Source organism: Hipposideros armiger, unplaced genomic scaffold, assembly GCF_001890085.2.
Source record: "Hipposideros armiger isolate ML-2016 unplaced genomic scaffold, ASM189008v1 scaffold_225, whole genome shotgun sequence".
Lineage (NCBI taxonomy): Eukaryota > Metazoa > Chordata > Mammalia > Chiroptera > Hipposideridae > Hipposideros > Hipposideros armiger.
The window spans coordinates 1,071,703-1,095,004 of NW_017731575.1; the positions used below are offsets into that span (position 1 = coordinate 1,071,703).

Here is a 23,302-nt window from a genome sequence, read left to right on the forward strand (position 1 = left end):
AAAGAGGGACACTGATTTCACGAGAGGAGTTTCACCGGAGATTGCGTTAGCCCATTGTCATCTCCATTTTCCATGCTAGTTTCAAAACACGTGTGGCCAGCTGACACACATTGGTGGACTACAGACAACATATATCCTGAACGGACCTATTCCCTACTGGGTAGTAAATAGTTTTAATTGGCACATTATTTGAAAATGACTTTTTATTCGCTATTCCTGTCACTTCACGTGAATGAACACAATGTGTTATGTAATTCATTTTAATATTTATTCTTCTCAACTAGTCATAACTTCACTACATTTAGTTTAATAAGAATGGAAAGTATCAATATCCCAGTAATAAAGGGGTAATGATTTGAATGCCTAGTATGTGTTACCAGTATGCAAAAAAAAAAAAAGAAGGAAGGAGAAGAAGAAAAAGCTAAGATACTAAGTGGTATATGCCATAGTTCTACCAGCTGGCCAAATCCATGAATAAAGTTTTATAAATAATGAGACACAGCCATGAGCCATGCCCACTGCTTACATATCGTTTATGGCTGCTTTTACATTATAACAGCAGCAGAGTTGAGATATTGTGACAGAAACTGTATGGCCACAAAAGCCTAAAATATTTACTGTCTGGTCCTTACAGAAAAAGTTTGTTTACCCTTGCTCTAGACTTAATCTACTCATGGAGTGTCGATTGGCTTTTTTGTCCAAAGGTTGACTACCCTGGAGGTTAGCACAGGAAATTTACATCATCTGCCTAACTGTTAGATGTGGTGGAGCCAGGATTTGCACGAAGGCTCTCAGATTTCAGACTCCATCTTTTAAAATCCCAACACTATGCTTTCTTCGCTGTGTTGAGTTTATGTGTAAATGTATCTTAAAACAAAGAGTACATCTCTTTAAGAAATTGTAAAAATATGTGACATTAAACTAGTGATGGATTTTAATGCTCTGTCTCTGTATTCCCAACCAAATATTGCCATGTCTGTATTACTTATTTTTCGGTTTCCTCCAAGATAGCATAATAGGTCTTGGTAAGATAGAATGACTTTGATCTTATCTGAGTGGTGACATTTTAATTTTTGGTAAAGAGAACTTGGAACTTGGAATTGAAGAATGTGGAATGTGGACTTGATGATGCATTTAGAAGGCTATACTTTTTGTCTCCCAAGACAGGCAGTGCTTGGAAGGGTTAGGAAATGTGCTTGTCTTTATAGGGCTATAACTGAATTGCATGGGAAGAATGGAAAGTGACAAACATTGGATAAAAAATTTCAGATTTCAGGAAAACATCATCTTTTTGAAGCCCAGTCACTCCACTAGATTGTGAAGGCTCTGTGCAGCCATACCCTCACTTCTTCTAGCAGCACCTTTCACAGCTGCTTACACCTGCATGTTGTATAGTTTTGTAATAGCTTATATATTAAGTTTTCATTATTTTTAATTGTGTCCTTTTGAAAGACATTAGACTGAAAGCTCTATGAGGTGAGTAACCAAGTCTATGACCCAAGAGACTCTTTAAAAAGTATTTGTTGAAACAAATCTAATTGAATTTTGTATTGGCTGCATTTTTCCAAAAGAACATGCCATAATTTTATAATTGGAAATAAGCTGTGATAAAATTTCAGCAGTGCCAGTTTCTGAGGCAGAACCATCATTTTGCACCAAAGAATGAAAATTCAGCTCATTCATAACTCTGAAAACAGATTTTTAAAATAATTTTAAAAGAAGCTGTGACAGGCCAGCATTGTCAGTGAACCACGGGAGCAGAAACAATGAATGTGTTTCATGGGGACTCAGCAACGTCCCTTGTGGAAAGTAGAAAACTGGCTATCCAGTGAGATTAAAGTGTAGTATATGAAAACAGAGACTGGAGTACTTTTAGCGGTATATTAAGTCCCCAGGTTATTTTAGCTTTACTAGGTTTATTATTCAAACCAAAAATGCTTTTAGTAAACCTTTTGTTTGGGGGGACTTTTAACAATCCATAGAATCTAGTTAGTTTTTCACATCATTTCATCTGCATGGATAGTCACCATCATACCTGTATTTCTCTGGGGAAGAAAAATCAGGTCGTAATGTAATTTACATAAAGCTTGCAAGGGTATTTGAGTTACCTGTCAGCAGTCCAATGGTAATGTGTTGACATCTTATCACTATTTTATTCAATTATTTTAATGCCAGGAGCTATAGAGGGTGAGATAATAATGTTCTCTTCTACCTTCCATTCCTTTTTGTGTCTGTCTGAAGTATGTTACCTATGCCATAGTCAGCTTTTTTCAGATAATTTTTTCTTTCGGAATTTTGTCCATTTACTTTCATGTTAGTATTTTTGTTTTCCTCACTCATTCTTGAGATATTAAAAACGTTTCCCGTATCCAAATGGGAATTCTAAAGTTGCTTGCCTTAGCTACTATAAAAGAAAAATGTCCACTTGTACCAGCCCTTGCCGAGGAGATAGCAAACTGGCTATGGCGTTTCATCACTGCTTCTCCCCAGTGAAGGCTAATAATGTAATAGTGGACCGGGAACTGGACCGGCAACTCTGAATGCCCTCCCCCTCCCCACGTGCCAGATCCCTGTTAGACCTTCCTGACTAAAATTGGCGAGTTTTGTTTTAACCAGCTGTACACAGACCAGAGTGCTAGGTCCCAGTGCCTAATTAGCATGACCACCTGAGCTCCCTTTCTAGCACCTAGAACCCCTCACACATCCTCCCTCAGTAAATTTTTTGGTGCCATTTCTTAATGGCCTTGGCAACAAGATGCAGCTTTTTTGTTTCTTTATTTTACTTCCCTGGTGGTGTCTGTTTTATCTTTCCACGCTGCTTCACTGAGTCCTTGACTTGGACAAATCATTAACCTCTCTGAGTTGCGGTGATCAGTGGAATGGAACACTTGGAAGGATTTTTGCTTCGAGTACAGTTGACCCTTGAACAACACAGAGAGGCTGGTGGGGTGGTTAGGGGCACTGACCCCATCCCAACCTCCACCCCTGCGCACAGTTGAAAATCTGCTGTAGCATTTTACTGCCCCAAAACTTAACCACTAATAGCCTACTGTTGCCCAGCATGTAATTCCTGACAGATGATGGGCACCAGGTAAAGGTTGGTTTCCTTCTTTCCCACTCTCAGAGTTGAAAATGGCATTGGGCACCCAGTAGGCATTCCTTAAATACTTGTGGAGCTATAAATGAATGTTTTCATCACTCTCTAAAACAGACTTAATTGCACAATTTTATAGATTCTACCAGCAATACAGCTTTCTGAAATTTTTGCCTGGGATTCGAGAATTTCAATTTATACCAGTGCAGCATTTCATTTTATTTTATTTTGTTTCGTTTTATTTTATTTAAACATAACTAAATACCTTAACAAAGATTTGTGATATCATTTTCTGGACCAATTATAAATCATTGCAAGTTAGTGAAACTTAACAAGAAAAGCAAGAACCAGACCTTTATTGCTGACTAACTTCTTAATAACTCTCCCAGAATATCACCCTGAAGACATTTTCAATCATAGACAAAAAAAAGTGTTTCCTACTACTTGCAATGTTAATCTAAAAACCCTAATTTCATGCCTACTTCTAATGGTCATTGCCAAATAACACGTATTCCAAACATTATTTAAAACAAGATTTTTCTTGGCCTTCACTTGAAAGTAAATTTCTTTGGGAAATTAACATTGTAAATGTTGACTATCAAAAGAGAATTTTCAGATCCACTTTTTCTCTATAGAGTTTTAGGGACCAAATAAAGATTTCTTTTTGGATTGTTTACTTTATAATCTTCAGAAGGCCATGAACCCAGTGACCCAGAGAATGTTTTTAGTGTCTGTAATTCTCTTTATAATTCTCATCCTACATGTTGTAATTTGTGTGTTTAAGTAAAGCATTATGGGACTGTAAAGATGTGTAATTTAGAAGGTTTGCAGAGAGTGACCCTTTATCAAACGGCTTCAAATTGGACCCTCATGTTAGGACCTCTGCCATATCACAAAGAAGGATGATGTGAACCAAAATGTCCATTTCTGAGGCCGAAGCACACTCCCACCCGCTTCCTACCACCATCAGATTTTTATATCCCGTATGTGTAAATAGATAAAGAGAAACCATCACAAAGAAACTGTAAGCCATGTGTTTTTAACCCAGTTTCTAGCTTCCTAAAATCAGTTAATTTCTCCCACTTCTTTAAATACCAGTGTAACTGAAGAACATGCCATATTTCCATCGTTATGAGAGACTCACCCTGACAATGAGTCTCAGCAACAGGACCATGGGTCTCAATTCCCTGCCCCCCCCCCATTGTGGATTACTGCTATGGCATTTAATGTGAACCAAGGCACATTTCTTGAATTGGTTGCTCTTTTGAACATCTGGCATGAAGACCATCACTGAGACTTTACTCAACACATTTTTTGAAGAGCACTTTCTAGGGGCCTGATGTATTGATGGTGGAAAAGACTGAGCAGGACCACAGATATTTTTGAGTCTATTCCTGCTCTCTGGGTCTTAAGATAGTAGAAAAAGGGTATCGAAAGAAAGACAAAAAAACCTATAAATTAATATGCCGCTATATTTGTACTGTCATAAGTGAACCAGGGAGGTAGGAATGCTGCCGTTGTCCGAGGGAGACAGCTCCTATCAGCTCTAACAAATTGTCCTGTCAGAGGATAAGCTCTGTTTTGCCAGAGCGTCCTATTTTCAAGTGAAATGTTGGCAACTTCCTAGAAAAATTTTAAAACACTGCTAACCAACCAAAATGTATTTGTGTTTGTCACCTTTGGATTTACTGGGAGCTATATGAGAAATCAGGATAGACAGGTCCTTTCCAGGTAAGGACGAGCATAAGCCAAGCCTGCTCACGTCATTTGTCTGGAGTTATGCCAAAGAAATTCCTCTATATTCTTCTCCTGAATTATTAGTTAATATACTAAGGACTATCAGTGAATATGTCACCAGGTGAAAAGCAGCACTTAAACATAAGATTCAATTACTTAATATCATGTAATTCAGATTTCTAATAAAACATTTTATACTCCTCAGCATAAAAATATTTATGAACTCTCATCATTATACTTATAATCTGTTTTCCCCTTTTTATAGAAAGCTCTGATAATTATCAGAAGGCACACTTATTCACAGTTTACCCTACTCTGTTATACTCGCTAGTTAAGCAATTAAACGTGGCCTGGAAAAACATACTTCTTACTATATAAGCATTCAAACTTCTCTAAATAAATCTCTCTTTTTATTTTGTAGAATATTTTAACATTTCAAAGGCTTTCACATCTGTTATATCATTGTATGCCTTTACTCTAACGAATTCTATAAATAACTCATAAATTCTAGAAAATTTTAAATGGTGCTCATTTGTGCAAAATCAAGATGTTTTCACTCAATTTCTATGGATGATATGAAATAGTCTATCCTGACAATAGAAAACAGTATTTCCATTCCTTTGTTCATGCTATCGATTCTTCCAGAGCGATCCTTTCTTCTTAGCCCACGTAGTGTCCAAGATTTAAACCTAATGCCTGTTTTCGCACTCTGAACATATTAAACTTTGCAATATACCAGTTTACATGCTACACTGGCTTATCCTACTCTGTGTACCTGCCTCGCCTCCCATACTACCTGTGCACTGCTGAGAGGGGCTTTTCCTCAGTGCCTTCGCCACTTAGGTTAGCCAAACCGCTTGGTAAGGAGCTGGTTAGGGGGATGTTGTCTGGAGCACAGAGTTGCATTTCTCATCAACGTTTTGAAGTCAGGCATACCTAGTTTTGATTCCTATCCTAATCACTGACTGGCTTTGTGACCTTGGGCAAGGTACTTAACCCCTCCGAGTCTGTTTCTCCTCTGAAAAAATGATACTGAAACATTCTTCACAGGCTTGTTAGAACATTATTAGTGAGAAGACACTTATCAAGAGGCTGGTATAGTGCCTGGTGCGTACATAGCAGGTGTGAATGTCGATGACCTTTCTCTTCGTTGTCTCCTCTGTTATTTTAATCATTCCTCACATTCCTGTCCCTCCACACTCATCCGACTACTTTATTTCTCGCTAAATCCAGCCGTGTAGCTCTGACTTGACTCACTCTCCTAATGACTGTGCAAAGGGCTAGGCTTTGAAGTCTCATACATTTGCAGTCAGTCTGTCTCCATATCTTAGGGAGAGCTGGGATCATGGACTGGTTACTTGGGTTATTTGAGACTCAGTTTCCTCGACTCACAAATGGAGATAATAAAACTTAATATCACACAGTGTTGTTCAGCGCATTAAATGAGCAAACATACGTAAAGCACCTATAAGTTTGCCAGAACCTGGTAACTATTCAAGCATTGAATAAATAAATCAAAACCACTAGAGAGATACTGTGAACAGTTTTAAACTAGTTTTTGATAAAGACGAAGCCTGAATTATAAAGAGTACCAGAAAATGTGTAAATGTCAACATTAAATTGCAGAATTTTCCTTAAGCTGGGGATGTGACATTTTTATATCACCAGAATTTAGGGGTTTGAAAACTACAAAGTATGTGCCCAAACCTAAAATTTTGCTGCATTTCCACATGATAGTCAGCTTCTTTATACATGCCTGCCTTGCTGGCTGAGGTGAAAGCTGAAAGCAGTGCTGAGGGCCCAGTCTCTTCCCAGAGCATTCCTCTTCACAAGCTCCACTCTGCCTGTCTGAAAGCGGACAGGCTGTTTCTCAGCCGTTCCACGGGGCTGCACTGGAGGGGAATCGGCTCCGTGGGCCAGAGGTTGGCACACTTTTTCCGTAAAAGGCCATGTAGTAAGGCTTTGTGGGCTCCATACAGTCTCTGTGGCACATTCTTCTTTGTTGTTATTTTTGTTTTAAATAACCCTTGAAACATACAAAAGCCAGTCTTTTAGAAAAATAGGAAATGGGTCAGACGGGGCCCACAAACCATCTTTTGCTGACACTAGACCCCTGACGGGAGAGGGGAATGAAGAGTGGCTTTGAAACCGTGATGAACTAAAGCCTTCCTTCAAGGAAGAAGAAAACATACCCGCGTCGGGTTTTTTAAAGTGTGTATTAAAACATCGTCAGGGAGGAAAAAGGAAAGAGGTTTCCTCGACCCTCTTAGGGCTCGTGGCTGGCTCTGAAAGTTAAATTAACAAAGACTTTAGCGGGAGAAAAGCATACACATTTTAAAATATGTATTTCTGCATGTACACGGGAACCTTCCCAAAAGAATGAAGACCCGAAGACGTGACCAGAGCAGGAAGTGTTTTATACCTTTTAGACAAAGAAATAATAAAAATATGAAGTTGACAAGATGAAGGGGTTTGACTAGGGGAAGTAAATGGTGAAGAAGTAACTAGGAAAATTAGGGTTAGTTTGACAGAGTTTGTTTGTGCAGATTTCTTGGCCCCAAATTCCCTGTCTCTGGTGATAAGAATGTCTTCCCTCCCCCTGGTACAAGGAGGGGCCCTTTCACATGTTTTGTGACTTTTCACGAGTTTTGTGACTCCTTTCAGGGAAGAAGTGTGAAGCAGGGAGAGGTCAGAGTGACCTTCATGTTTCTGCCATTTAAAAAAAAATTTCCATCAGCTTAAGCTGTTTAATATGCCAGCTGCCATATTTCATGGTAGTGTGTCCTGAACCCCATCAACCTGTAGTTATTACTTTTGCTTCTGTGGTACAACTATATTTTCTAGTCAGTTTTTTAGACACTTTACAGTAGGACCTTGTGTCACTGCTGTTCTCCATTGGAAACTGATGAGGAACATTGTAAAACAGATGGAGCACAGACTGTAGAGATGAAAAACACAGAAGAAAGAGCAGTGTGAAAGAAATATTTAATCATAACATGAAGAACTCACAGTGGCAACTTTTCCATTATGTTAAATTTCGCTCATTTCTATGCATTCTGGGTATGTGTTCAAACACAAAAGTTTTCCATCTTTTATGCACATCTCCCATAGGATTTTGGGTTTCTCTTTTGCAGGACTATGACTTGAGCCAGCTGCAGCAGCCTGATACTGTGGAACCTGATGCCATCAAGCCTGTAGGAATCCGACGACTGGATGAGAGACCCATTCACGCTGAGCCCCAGTACCCAGTCCGATCTGCAGCTCCGCACCCTGGGGACATCGGGGATTTCATTAATGAGGTACAAAGAGAGACTCACTTTCTTTATAAGGGTGTTTATTTTATGCTAAATGTTAGCTCTATGTAGACCACAAATTGCTTGGAATAAAGCTATATAGTTCATTAAAACACCCTTGTTTTTCTTAACTTTATCTTTATGTGTAAGCAAATGTGACTTCAGTAGTAGAGAACAGATTTAATTGCTTTCTTTGGTCAGCCAAAAAAGAGGTCTATCAATTAATATTCTGCATTTGTAAATGATGTTTATGTACATTATCAGTATTAGCCACACTATCTCCAAAAAGATTTTTCCCTAGATTATAATAAATAGACTAACAATATTAATAGTGTATTCTAATTTCATTTATCAGCACTGATGAATGTGATAATCTTTCACTTTCATTTTCCTCACACTATACATTTTGAATCCACAAATGGCAAGAATTCAGTGCCTACCAATGACTAAAGAGTTCCATCAAATGAGATTAGTAGGAAGAGCAGCTAAATTAAATATTATGTAAGTGATTTAAATACTTGTCTAGTTGAGGAGTTTTAAGAGCTTCTGTGAGAGGCAGCTAATTCTGTGTTGAATATAACAGATATGATTTTCACTGTCAAAATTATTATGGCATTTAGTGCATTACTAACCAAGAATTCTGCTATATTTAATACTTAAAAGTTTTTTTTGAAGTAAAATGATTTATGCTGCTTTTTTTATCATGTTTATAGTTTTACTGCAGTTCTCCTTTTGAATTTTTATTTATAAAAGAGCAATACATATTGATGCTGATTGCAAATGTATGACAGGACTCATGTTTGTTCTCTGGTCATAGCCTCTTGTTCCATATCTCCAAGATCAGAATTGGTCTCAGTGCATTACAAAGTGGAATGCATCTGTCATATATATCACTTTCAGTCATATATTGATAAGACTCTGATTTCCTGGGTTTTCTTGAAATGGTTGTATAGTCTGTATATGTAATCAATCTACCTTGGGTTTTTATATGCACTTAACAGTTTATAAAAAAAAAAGTTTTGAAACAAAGTTAGAATATTTATCTCTCTTCACAACTATTTATTACTGTCTATTCCTAAAAGACAGGCTGTTTCTGAACATAGGTATTCACTTCTGTTAAGTAGGTAATAATAGGTTAATTTGTAGTAGACATGATTTAAAAGCAGATGAAAGGCAAAAACAATAGAGAACCACTCCTTTATCTACAAAAATATGCCCTGACATTTCCAGTGTATCACATACAGGTCTGGTTAAGGGAATTTGCAGGAATTTTTATATATGACTAGATGTTTTTGAATATGTAAGAGTGCCTGATGATTTTACTTGTAATTTGGTTTTTGTCATCATGGGAAAGTGTTTGATTACTCTTGTAGTTGTCAGGTTTCAAGATGTAGTGAATCTTCTGAACATAGGTGTAGGAACTGAACTTTTTAAAAGCAAGAATTCTAATTTCAGCATAATTCCACAAATACTTAACTGACTGTTTCTGCCTGTCCCTGAAGTTGCAGGATCCCATGGGAGTCCATCCCATCCATAACACGCTGCAATCTCGTTGATAAACTTCAAGCACTACGTGGCCCTTACAAGGCTGTATAATCTGATTCCTGCCCTCTTCCCCCCACATTCCCTTTGGGCGGCAGCCCCACTGAACTGTTTATAGATCCTCAAAAGCATCACAGTTTTTACTATAAGGTAACTGCAAAGCCCTACCTTCTTGACCATCAGTGAGACACCCACTGAGTCCTCAGACTCCGTTCGGACAGCCCCTTCTCTGTGCAGCCTTCTTTGGTACTCCTGGGCAGGGTCCCAGAAGTCCCTTCTGTCATAACCTCCACGACTGGGGTGTAACTGTCAATATGTCTCTTTCCCACAGGAGCATGTGCATTCCCTTCAGGATGGGAACCATCTCTTGTTCATTTTTATGTAACCTAAGCATCTAGTATGTTGCCTTAGGATTTGTTGTTTTAAGGAACCAAGTACTGTGGCAGGTGTGTGGGGCAGGCAGCTGTGAGCACCACCTCATGTGCAATTTATCAGGATTCACTGGGGCCCAAGTCTAGGGCCTATCACTCTACTGGTGCTGATTACACTCAGAAAATGAGGATATCTGAGCTGTGTTTTATGTGTTTGTTTGTATGTATGTGTTTGTGTCTATGTGTGTGTTCATTCTTTTTTTTTACTGGGATTGGATTTTCTTCAGTAGGTAAAGAAACAATCTAGTTAATAAGGTTCAGTGACTCAGCCTTTCTAATGCCACAGAAGAAAGAGTTACAGTAGGAATTTCCATTTGGCATTTCTTTTCCCTAAAAACAGTGCCCAAGTACAGAGCCTAAAAAGTGCCTCGAGACCATAGCAAACACATGTCAATATTTACATGAAAAACTTTGTGCCAGACAACTGACTTGCAGATTAACTTCTAGAATATAATCAACTCACAATTTGAAGATTGCCTGCATTTGTTAAAAATGGCTCATTGTGAAATCATATTGAGCTTAATTTAGAATCATTCATTCAGCAAACAACTATTGAATACCTACTGTGTGTAAGTAACTGCTGAATGATACCTAGATAAGAAAACAAATTAGACCTACATTCTGTTTGTGCGTGCTGCCTACTTGGCTGCTAGCATGGTCTTTGTACCAGGCAGACATTCTGATACCTGTAGCCTTACTTTGCCAGGTGTAGGAGGCTCATTGGATCTGGTACGTGGCTTTCCAGTTTCATCTCAGGCCCTTCCCCAACCTGCATCTTACAGATCTACAGCAGAGACCTGTACTTGTAGTTCCCAAACTCAGCTTCCATGTCAGTGTCTGTTCCCTTGCTGTTCTTTCTGTAGGGAATGCCCCACACTCTTTTTCTAGATGTTAGTTCTTTCATTAAGTCTTTACCAAACCATGAAGGGTCAGGTACACAGAGTATAGGTCAGGCACCACCCAGTGGCCTCCCAACTTACCCAAGACTCAACTCCCTTCAGAACTCCTACCCCAATGTTCCCTTCTGCCCCCCATCCCGAGCCCTCCAATAGTTCAGGGGAAGAGGTGTGTGTCCCTGGGGGACAGTGTGGGACACATTGGTTTGGTGAGTACATGGATGGATAAAAAGATCTCAGTTGGAAATCATTCCTCAATTGGCTATTGAACCTATGACATTGAATGTGATTATAAAATAGAGAAATGTACAAGAGAAGGGGGACCAAACGTCTATACCCAGGAATGCCCTACATTTGATACAGGAAGAAAGTCAAGGGAGGTTAAAGTGTCACAGAAAACAAATAAAAAGAAGGCCCAGGGATGTGATGGTCAGTTCTGTGGGAAAATGCAGAGAGCTGAAACTGTCCAAAAGCCTAAGTCAGAAATAACATTCAGACACACCACAGAGTTCTTCCACCTAAGAGACCCGTTAAGACTTGGTCAGTATCTTTCCATAGCTGGACAGATAACAGTAAATACATGTGAAGTTTTACAACAATTGAAGGTACCTAGAAAGAACTGGAGCACATTTTATAGATACATTTAAAATGCAAACAGATTTCTTTATTTCCAGGTCTTATTTAATTTAACATGGTACCAAATGTTCCAAAGTAAGAATAATACAGTGGAGATTATAATTGGAGTGTTTTTTATAGCTGTAAGGAATAGGTGAGCTCATGAGAACATTTTCTAGTTTTTTTATTTAAATAATAAATGAATTTTGCCGCATATCTCAAAAATGATAACATTTCCAGTATGGTAGGTAAAGTACAACAAATCACACACATTTTTGAATTTCAGCTTGAGAATTTCACTCTATTTTGAAGTTTTTGAACATGACCTTCAGAGGGTGATAAGTTGAAACAAAGTTATTTAATCTCAGCTTGACAGTAGATATTAGCATACCTTTAATAACTTTACTAATCCTACATATTTCTTTACCTCAGAAGTATAAAAACCAAGGACATACTTCTGTTAAAAGGTTGGCTTTTGATTAATATCATTTAAAAACTTACGGAAGGCGCTTCTTGAATAACTTACTTGAAACTATTAAATTTCAAACTTTTGCCTTTTTCTCCCATTAATTAAATTCGATTTGCCTTCTTTAAAATATCTCCATCCCCTCTTATTAGGAATTGGGCGTTTGGGTTCAAATCTGGTAGCCTCACCTAACAGCTCTTAACTTTGTACAAGGTCAAGATGGATTTAACTTGTTGGATTTCCAGTTTTCTTATTTATAAAATGAAGATAATAATAGAACTTCCTTTTAAGATTGCAGTGAGGACTAAATGAGATAACCCTGTTAAAGTGCTTGATAACATGCCTGTCACATAGTAAAACCTCTTAATTATTATCAGTATCATATTCATTATTATTACGAGTTACCTTTCAGGAGTAAAAACTTTCTACTGTCCTCTAGTTGTAAATAAAACAAAATCTTTCCTTCTCCCCACCCCCAATTTGACCCCCCCAAAAAAATTGCTTTAAATAAAGTGAAATTCCCAGAAAGGGACTTAGTAATGTTGATGTTGACAAGTCACAGGATTCCACTGTAATGTAAACATGTTATACTTTTATGTCCACACCTGTTTTAAACCTAGATCCTACCTGTTTCTGAAAGGAGTAAATATAAATATGGACAAGATGCTGAGGTAAAAAAATACTAAGCCCGGGACAGCAGTACAAAGTTACCTTGTAGAATGCTTGTTGGATGTCAAGCACTGTGTTGACACCACAGAATATTCATACGAATAACTTCTGCTGAAAGGGATTGCAATCTAGTGTAACCAAACCATGGCAAAAAAAAGGCCAAAAAGACCACAGGAATTACTCCTAGTCATGGCTGAGGGGAAAAAAATCCATGCAGCACAAGTGACATTTTTAATAGGCTTTAAAAGATGGATGGATATTAATCAGATGGAAAAATATGAGAGGGACTTTTCAAACAAAGGGAATCACGTTTCAGCCAGCAGGAGATACGCCCATAACATGGCGGTCCGTAATCACATGACATTTTTAGGTTTGAGGCATTTCGGTGAATAAATGAGCTGTCGTCACTGAAGTTGAGAATAGCTGGAACAGGAAACGTGGGGAACAGTCTAGTTTACTGATGCTCCTCTAAAGACTTTTGACTTTATCCTGTGGGTTGCCCAAACATCAGGTATTTGAGTAACACCTTCTAGATTTTTCCCTGCCTACAAACTTCGTCTATTATTTACTTAAACTTTTAATCAACTTTTAACTTAATTTTAAGAAAGGGAATTGTTTTAAAGTGCTCGTGCACCAATTAAAAATCATCTTCCATACCCCGCCCCCCCCCCGCCCCCCGAACTCCTCCTCTATTTGGGCGATACTGCTATAAGTGACCGAGAGCAATCAGAGGGTTTTACTTGGGGGAATGACATTAAACAATGTGTGTGAGAGAGAAACCAATAGTAGTTTGTAGGAAAGAAGCAGGAATGGTCCTGAGGGCAGGAGACCAGTTAGAGAGGCTTTGGCTGTGGTCCGGGGAGGACATAATGAGGACCTGAACTAAGGCAGTGGCTTTGAGACACGATAGAGGACAATGTAAGGGAATCAATAGGCCCTTTTTTCCTCTTACATCCCTCATGGGTTCCTTCACTAAAGAATGTGGGCTTTTATAGTCCCTATAAAAGCGTGTCTGCACCCATAAAGCATAGGATCAGAAGTCTATAAATACAAGCCCAGCAAGAATCCAGCCAGAGCCACAGCTCTTTCATTTTACAGAGGCACCTCAAACTACAGAAAATAGTTCAGATTTATCCAGCGTTCAAGATCTGTCTCTCCGGGGAAGGTGAAACAAGCACATACTCCTCTAGATTTAGTCGAGCTTTGGTGGGGAGAGAGAACACATGCAGGCAGTTTGTAAATTTGGCAACAGTATGTTACACATCATGTGAAAAGGCGTCCACACCTAAGAATAAAGGAGTCCATAAGTGTGTACCTGATGGTTCTGTGGCCCTGGATTTCACTCTGGTGGCATGTCTGTCGCGGTCAGCTTCTCAGGACCTGACTGGGATCTTTTTAGAATTACCAATATAGCACCCAGAATTTATATAACGCTTTATACAAAAGAGTCCTATTTTATTCTCAGATAAAAATCAGTGCTATCCAAGTGGAAGGGACCTAAAGTACTACAGCCTAGAAAGATTACTTGCCTAAGAATTCTTGAAAAGTTCAGTGGTTTATTGCCCTTTTGTAATTATTAGAACCTGTGAGAGTGTGTGATGCTCTAAGATAGCACAGGGATCTCTAATGGACTTTATGGCCTTAACCTTTTTTAAGAAAAATAAAACATAAATTCAGTAACTACCAAGATGATCAGAAATCTAAAGCAGAAGGTAACACCTTTTTTTTTAAAGAAACAAATATTTTTGAGAATCTGAGTAATAAGAATGGGAGTAGATTATCCACAGTGTTATATTTGTTTTAAGGCACTGCATTAGGCGGCTGAGAATACTTGATGAAGAGGCTCTGGTCCTTTAACACACCATGAAGACCAGTTTCTAGTGTTTATTCCTAAGTCACAGTAAACATAGGCCATTGCTTTTTTCTGTCCACTGAATCCAGACACACTTGATGCGCTGACATTGACTCTTGAGAGCTAATTTTAGTCTCAGACCTTCCATATTTCCAGTTTGGTGCTGACACCTGAAGGGTTGGACAGGACTCTGCATGTATTTCCACTTGGAATTTGAGTTGTGATAAAGCAGGTGACCTGAACCCAGTGACCTTGGCCATAGCCTCCATTGTCTGTATTATAAAGCAGCTCTACCTAAGGTCATAGTGAAAACATGTTTGTCTTCAGAGGCCTATTTCACTTCCCAGGAATTTTCTTGATTTTTCCTGATTTTCTTCAGATCTTTCTTGGGTCCAGTTCTTGTGTGGACCCAAGTTGGACAGTGTTGAACTAAAGCAATCACTGATTGACTACATTTGCCGTTGCTAGATTTTGCAGGGAAAAGGAAAGTGGCGTACATGCTGACATGCGACTATAAACTCCAGGAGGGCAGGCATGGAGCCTAGCTTATCAATAGCTGTGTCCCCGCCCTAAGTGGAATACAGTACACTAGAGATACTCAACAAATACGTCTTGAATTGAATAAATAAGTGCAAATTAAATGAATAAAGCTGTCTCTTTGGCTTTTACTAACGAACAACGCCAAAGTGTTGTTGGCTTAACAATAACAAAGGCCTGTTACTTTCTCAGGTTGTGTTACCTGTAGGCCTGCTTGGTTCCTGAGGTCTTCTGTATTTCAGGATCCAGGCAGAAGAAAAACTCCCCTCTGGGAAGGCCGTTCTCCTGGCCAGTGGGGAAAGGACTGGGATCTGGTGGAAATATGTTAGACATGTCAAAGACTGCTCTACACTGCTGCCTACATTTCATTGGCCGATGCTGGTCCCATAGCCATGCCTGATGGCGGGCTGGGGAAGTAAACTCGGCTTGTGGTAGTGTGGGCATGTGATCCTGCTACAAGCAAAGGAGAGTGAATCAGAGGAGAGGGCAGTAACACAATCCACCACAGAAAGGAATTACAAATTTTGAGAAATGGTAGTTTGTGGTCCTCAGTCTCAACAGAATTACCCTGTAGTTTATTCTATAAATACGATAAAGAAAATCGTATCTAAAATCAGTTTTTATATATTGAAGTAGTTTGCTGAAGACTTGCTTTATTTTATTTTCACAGGCATTTTTGTGTTATAAGCAATATAACCTGATGTGAGGAAAAGTGGTGTTTAATTACATGGTTAGGATTGTTGTTAAGACAGATTTGGGGATGGGGAAACTGGTTGTATGTACTTTTCTCTCTTGTTTTTGATTGACGTCAAGTACTTGCCATTTTGTTTCTTAAATTATGTCTTCACATTTTTCTTTTCAAATCTCAAAGCAGGAAATTTTTCTCTAAACTTAAAAGGTTGTTTTTTTGTTTTGTTTTTTTAACTGATATTCATTGAGCTTTAACAATGGTGAGACCTTGGGTCCCTTTATTCCATTTTGTCTTCAAAATGATCTTAATGTTATTACAGTTGCAAATGAGAAAAAGAAACTTTCTAATTTAGCTGAGGTCTCACAGCTAATACCGTGTTGAGCAGAGGTATCAACCCAGGGTCTAAACTCTTCACCACTGTAAATAATGACATTAACCATAATTTTTATGCTCTTTTTCCCTTTCCCCTCTGTAAACTTGAAAGAATAACAGATGAGCACATACCGATTAAAAAAGTAAAAATCACATATATGTCCTCACAAAATATATGTGAATTGGAAGGATTGATCTAAAGTAGGACAGTCCATGATATCTTGAATAAGTGAGACCACCATAAGCCCACCAGCATTTAGTAGCTTTGTAGAGCATAATTATGAATTAACTGCAGATATATGAATTATATACTAAAATGCATCTTTTTACAAAATTTAAGTTTATAGATAATTTCATTGGTTTTTATTTAAAAAAATATATATACACATAAACACACACACACACACACACACACATTATGTTAGATTGTCAGAATTTTCTCCCCTCTTCTAATATCTATACTAAGTATAGATATTAGAGCATCTCTTTTCTAGGGCCTGTGGGAAGTAGAAGTCACTGTATTCTTAAAAAATAATACCTAATCACAATTTATAAATTATTTTCACACGCTGTGTTTTGTTAAGAACATAAGATATTTAATGAGTAACTTTCCTCGTGTTGTAATCACACCTGGCCTTGTCTTCATTCTTCCTTTGATATCCTTCCAAATTTAGGTCAACTACAATGCCACTTCCTCCTTGAACTCCTAGATCTCAGTGCTAGTCTGAATTTCTTTTTTCAGCATCCTGAAATTGTTTGCCTAGACTTTTATCATTTATTTCATACTATGGTCATGCCTGTTATGCTAGATTGTAAGTTTGTAGAGTGACAGAACCATAGGATACTCATGCATGCCTCTCTGCCTTGCATATAATTTTTGTTCAAGCTGTTGATTGTCAGAATCCTTTGACTCTCACCCTGGATAAATTAGGGTCCGCATGTCACACGATTTCATAGCCTTCTATATTATCTCACGCAACTTATTTCACCAGTAGTTACCCACTCAAAACCGGTCTTGCCCGATTCACTATTATACAGATGCATTATCAGACTTGAAGATTCTCCCTTCTCAGTTTCAAGATGTTGGCCATTCATGTTTGTCATCTGCTAAACACATTCTCCAACCACCTCCCGTTGCATGTCTGGACCTTACTGAGCTAGACATTGTGGGGGTCTTTTTTGGCAGAAGAAAGACATAAGTTGGTTTTTGTCTAACTTTGAATTGTGATAATAAACCCAATTTCCATGGGTTGAAAATGTTGTGGTCTGTAGGTATAAACTTACAAATCAGTGTTTGATGCCATGGGACCACTAGGATCTGCCTGTGGATTTGCCCATTGTAACCCTCTCTTTGTTCTTTCTTTGTCTTTCCAAACCGTAGGGCCTTAAAGCTGCTGACAACGACCCCACAGCTCCACCATATGACTCCCTCTTAGTCTTTGACTACGAAGGCAGTGGCTCCACCGCTGGGTCCTTGAGCTCCCTTAATTCCTCAAGTAGCGGTGGCGAGCAGGACTATGACTACCTGAACGACTGGGGGCCACGCTTCAAGAAACTCGCTGACATGTATGGTGGAGGTGATGACTGAACTTCAGGGTGAACTCGGTTTTTGGACAAGTACAAACAATTTCAACTGATATTCCCAAAAAGCATTCAGAAGCTAGGCTTTAACTTTGTAGTCTACTAGCACAGTGCTTGCTGGAGGCTTGGGCATAGGCTGCAAACCAATTTGGGCTCAGCGGGAATATCAGTGATCCAATACTGTTTGGAAAAACACTGAGCTCAGTTACACTTGAATTTTACAGTACAGAAGCACTGGGATGTTATGTGCCTTTTTGTACCTTTTTCAGATTGGAATTAGTTTTATGTTTAAGGCTTTAATGGTACTGATTTCTGAAATGATAAGTAAAAGACAAAATATTTTGTGGCGGGAGCAGTAAGTTAAAACATGATATGCTTCAACACGCTTTTGTTACATGGCATTAGCTTTTATTAAAATACAGAATTCAACAAACAAACAAAAACTCATGGAGCAATTTTATTATCTTGGGGGATGAGACCATGAGATTGGAAAATGTACATTATTTCTAGCTTTAGACTTTAGATTTTTTTTTTTTCACTAAAATCTTAAAACTTACGCAGCTGGTTGCAAATAAAGGGAGTTTTCATACCACCGATTTGTAGCAAAATTTGAATTTTTTCATAAACTAGAATGTTAGACACATTTGGTCTTAATCCATGTACACTTTTTTATTTACTGTATTTTTTCCACTTCACTGTAAAAATGGTATGTGTACATAATGTTTTATTGGCATAGTCTATGGAGAAGTGAAGAAACTTCAAAACATGTGTATGTATTATTTGGACAATGGATTCAGGTTTTTTGCATGTTTATATCTTTCGTTATGGATAAAGTATTTACAAAGTGACATTTGATTCAATTGTTGAGCTGTAGTTAGAATACTCAATTTTTAATTTTTTAATTTTTTTTATTTTTTATTTTATTTTTTTTGTTTGGGGAGGGAGAAAAGTTCTTAGCACAAATGTTTTACATAATTTGTACCAAAAAAAAAAAAAAGGAAAGAAAAGAAAAGGGGTAGCCTGACACTGGTGGCATTACCAAGTGTGTGTTTTTAAAAAAAAAATGAAGAAAAAAAAAAAAGCTTTTAAACTGGAGAGAGTTCTGACAACAGCTTTGCCTCTGTATTGTGTACCAGAATATAAATGATACACCTCTGACCCCAGCGTTCTGAATAAAATGCTAATTTTGGATCTGGTGACTGGTTTGAACTTTTTTTTTCTACTTGAGCTGCTTTGAATGTTGCAAAAATCCCAAGTACTGGAGTTTCATTGAAAACAACAGTACAAAAATGTGTATTTGTTCTTGTACTATTCACCATTGAGACCTTAGCATGGCAGCTATGTCCAGTGAGCAACAGAGAGAATCATGGTGGATCTTCTCATTCTCATAGAAGGAAAACATCAAATGACAGAAATAGACTATACTGATCGTGGTATACAAATCACATCCTTACTTAAGTGAACTTCATGTGATTCTTAATATAATTTATGTTTTACTTCTTTTCTGCTCGAGCTTATGGTTATACTGACTCTAACGGGAGCTTTTCCCTTAGCACACCAGCAAAAGGAATACCTCAGTAAAAAGTTACAGGACTGGCCCAGGAATGTACAGTGGACACCTGGTCTTCTCAGGCAATTTGTTGAAGCCATTATTTTATGTACTTTGTGAAATATATACTTGGGTTTGACTGACTTCCATTCATTGATTTGACCATTTTTCCCAGCTTTATTGAAGTATAATTGATCAATAAAATTGTAGATATTTAAGGTGACCAATGTGATGATTTGATGTATGTATACATTATGAAATGATTTCCACAATCAAGTTAATTAATACATCCATCATCTCATGTGTGTGCATGGTGATAACACTTAAATATACAATATAGCATTAGCCTGAGATAGGTAGTCATAGAGGACAGAAAAGGGAAACAATCTTACTAAATTTTGTGAAATTATTCATGTCTTACTATGATTCACAAGTGAATTTTAAAAGACCTGAAGGAATTCTCACTGACTTTTTCTCTTTGCTTCACAATCATTATCACACCATATATTCTTATACTGTACAGTTTCAAAAACATTTATACAATATACCTCCTCTAATTAGCTCCATGTGTTTTTGCTTAATGTAAAGATTATTTTATATTAGGAAAATTTAGTTTTTTATCGATTCACTCTGTGAGCAGCACTGTTGTGTTATTTTTCTAATAATTAAATGCCAGAGCTTGCCTCTGGGACTTTCCATAATGAAACTTACTAAATTGCTAATTGGAATAGTCTTTTCTAAAATGAATTCTTAGACTGCACCTCTATGTTGCTGTATATCCAAATGAAAACTGAACTATCTTTTTAAATTCAAAGCATTGCAACATTTAAAACTTATACCATATAGGTAAACAAACACTTGCAATTATTTCCTTATGGTTGATATACAGTAACAGACTATATCTAATACATACTGGTATATATAAATGTTAAGCATTAAAATAAGCATCCTATATATACACAATCAGTAAATGTAAACATTAATATTTTCAAAACTTACCTTTTTTGAGAAATTAATACATGACTATTTCTTTTGTGAAAGCACTTTAAAAAAAAAACAAAAAACAGGGAACTAATAAAAAGTGGAAGCCCATGCGTGCTCTAGGAGGAATTTCTGATAGCTGTTTGTGTAATTTCTAGTATTTTCCAATAAGCATTTTTACACACACCACATTTCTATAAAGATTTCATTTTGTTTTCATAAAAGTGGGATTGTCGGAAAAGTCATGACGAATTTTTGCAATGAAAAACAACAAAAAAAGTCATTACTTTTCCAACAACCCAATATTTTCTGTAAGTTGCCTTTTTTACTAAGCATGTGTCTTGGAAATTTTTCCATATTATTGTGTATGTGTGCGAGTGTGTGTGTCTGTGTGTATATAATTCTTTTTAATTGCTATGTAGCATTCCTTAATATGGACATATAGGTAATTTAACCATTTTCTAAGTAGTTTGTTGCTTCCAATTTTTTTGACTACTTTAAACAATGCTAGTTATCAGTCATGTCTTTTCTTTGCATGCGAGTATTTGTCTAAATGTGATGGTTGGAGATGGGCTTTCTGGATTAAAGAACGTGGACATAAGTTAACTAAATCGAGCTGAAACTATAAATGTTTTAACATACTTCTCAAAGTGCCTTTTAGCTAAAAGAAGATGAGGCTTTCCAACACCCAGCAACTTCCTCCTCTGGCAAAAGGATTTTAGGCAGCTCAAGATAGTACCCACAAAATGTAAGACAATCTAGCCTACGCCTTATTCTTTATTTTTTGGAAGTTAGCATTTGAGTCAGGCCACAGTACTAGTTTCAAGTACTGTGTAAAATGGTTGTAACCATTTGATGTAATAAAACCTTGAAAACTATATTTATGAATGTGCTTTATGGACCCCATCCAGAAACATGGTTTTCCTAGGTTGTTCCTAGTGATTTGGATCTCCTCTGCAGCACTGCCAATAAAAAACATGTATACAGAGTGCTAGAATCTCTGTGAAATGGGTTATTTTCCATGATAAATGTATGTGCATTTTAAATTTTAATGAGACATGGCCAAATTGCCCTAATTAAAGACTATACCAATTGACAGTTTCACCACCATTGTATACAAAAATCTATAGACCTTCATCTTCAACAATCTTGGGCAGTACATGTTTAAATGTTTTGCCAATATGATGAACAACAAAAGATACCTCATGCTAATTAGGACTTTCCTGAATGCTAATGAGATGGATTGGTGATTTTTTTTCTTATGTCTATTAGCCATTTGTGTTTCTTTGACTTGTCTATTTTAATTTCCCTATTGAATTACTTGGCTTTTCCAATTAACTGGTAAGAACTCATTATATGCATTTTTTCCTGATCTTTTGCTAATCTTGTAAATTTATTCGTGGTGTCTTTGTCTTACTGAAATTTTTGTTTTATGTGGTTTACTTTGCCAGTATTTTCAACTCCAGATTTATGAGAAAGACTTCCCACCTCCAAATTATAAAATTATTATCCCATATTGTTTTCTGTTCTTATTTTGCATTTATTTAGCTCCTTAATTCACCTGGAAATTACTTTGTATGAGGTAGAAATCTAACTTCTATAAAAATTTCTAGATACATGGTCTATTTTCCAAACACCACTTGTTAAAAACTCCAACCTGATCATGTGAAATGCCACCTTTATCATATACACAATTTCCATATAAAAACATGTTTGTTTCTAGATCATTTATTCTGTTCCATTGATTTTTTATTTAATTTCTGCACAATGCTAGAATGTTATACTAGAATATCGGTCTGACAAGCCATTCCCCACACCGTTCTTTTCTTCTAATCAAAATTTTCTATATATTTTCTACATTTTCTTTTGCGCATAAATTTTAGAAACATTTTGTCAAGTTCCATAACAAATTTTATTGGATATTTTCTTAAGTTGTGAAAAGTTAATAGTTTCATCTATTATCTCACTCAGCACTATAATATCCTTCTATTCAGATCATATATACACTTTCATTGAGTTTCAGTGAACATCTCTTTATTACACTATTTTATAATTTTCACTGCTAGTATGAGTGGGGTCTACTTTTCATAGAAGATTTTGAATTTTTTTATTGATGTATTTATTTTCTTTCAAACTGTATTATTTTACTTATATTTGTTCATGTAGCTTTTTGGTAATTCTCTTGGATTTTCCTGAGTCATAATTATGACTGCAAATGTTGACAAGGTTTTTTTCTGCTTTCCAAGATTACTACTTAGTTTATTTCCTGCATAGTTAGTAGTAATGTTGATCATAAGCATTTTATTGTTTCTGGCCATCGTAGAAAGGTTTTGTATATTTCACCATTATATATAACATTTACTGTAGGTATAAATATATTTCATGGTATATCTAGTTTTTACTTTGAGATTTGATGAATATACACATTGCATTTTATAAAATGCATTTCATTCATCTGTAGAGATGATAATATATTAACCCATTAATATAATGAATTACACCATTAGATTTGCTAATATTGAATAAAACAATTTTTGTAATAAACAGTACTGGTCATAATGTTATTCTTTTAATGGGCTGATGTATTTAATTTACTGCAATTTTACCTAGGAATTTAAAATTATATGTGATTTTCATGTGCTTTTCCATTTTTCACTATTCTTGTTCAATTTTAGTCTGAGATTTATGCTGGCCTCAAATAAAGAATTAAGAAGACTTGTTTTTTGTGTGCTTTGGAATCGTTTCTATAAACTGGGATTATCTATTCATAGAAATTTGTTATAATTCTTCTATATTGTAGAGATACGTTTTCCCCAGTAGGAATTAGTGTATTCAGCCATTATGTTTCTTTTGACCAACTTTCATAATTTACATCTTCTTGAAAACCTGGCTATTTGATCTAGCTTTTAAAAAATGTACTCATAGAAAGTTGCATACAGTATTTTAAAAATCTGTATCATACCTTGTTTTCTCTTTTGCTTTTACTCTTTTCCTTT

At 36.8% G+C, this 23,302-nt stretch overlaps 1 protein-coding gene across 1 annotated transcript in view; it reads left to right on the forward strand.

The window, feature by feature from the left end:
• Window positions 1-18,972, forward strand: part of CDH2 (cadherin 2) — a 236,461-nt gene extending 217,489 nt beyond the window's left edge. Inside the window, exons 15-17 of the mRNA XM_019654571.1 lie at window positions 7,966-8,130; window positions 17,577-17,823; window positions 17,942-18,972. Of these exons, the coding sequence (XP_019510116.1) occupies window positions 7,966-8,130; window positions 17,577-17,783 (372 nt within the window). The 3' untranslated portion in view covers window positions 17,784-17,823; window positions 17,942-18,972. The remainder of the gene's footprint in view (window positions 1-7,965; window positions 8,131-17,576; window positions 17,824-17,941) is intronic.
• The last annotated feature ends 4,330 nt before the right edge of the window (window positions 18,973-23,302 follow it).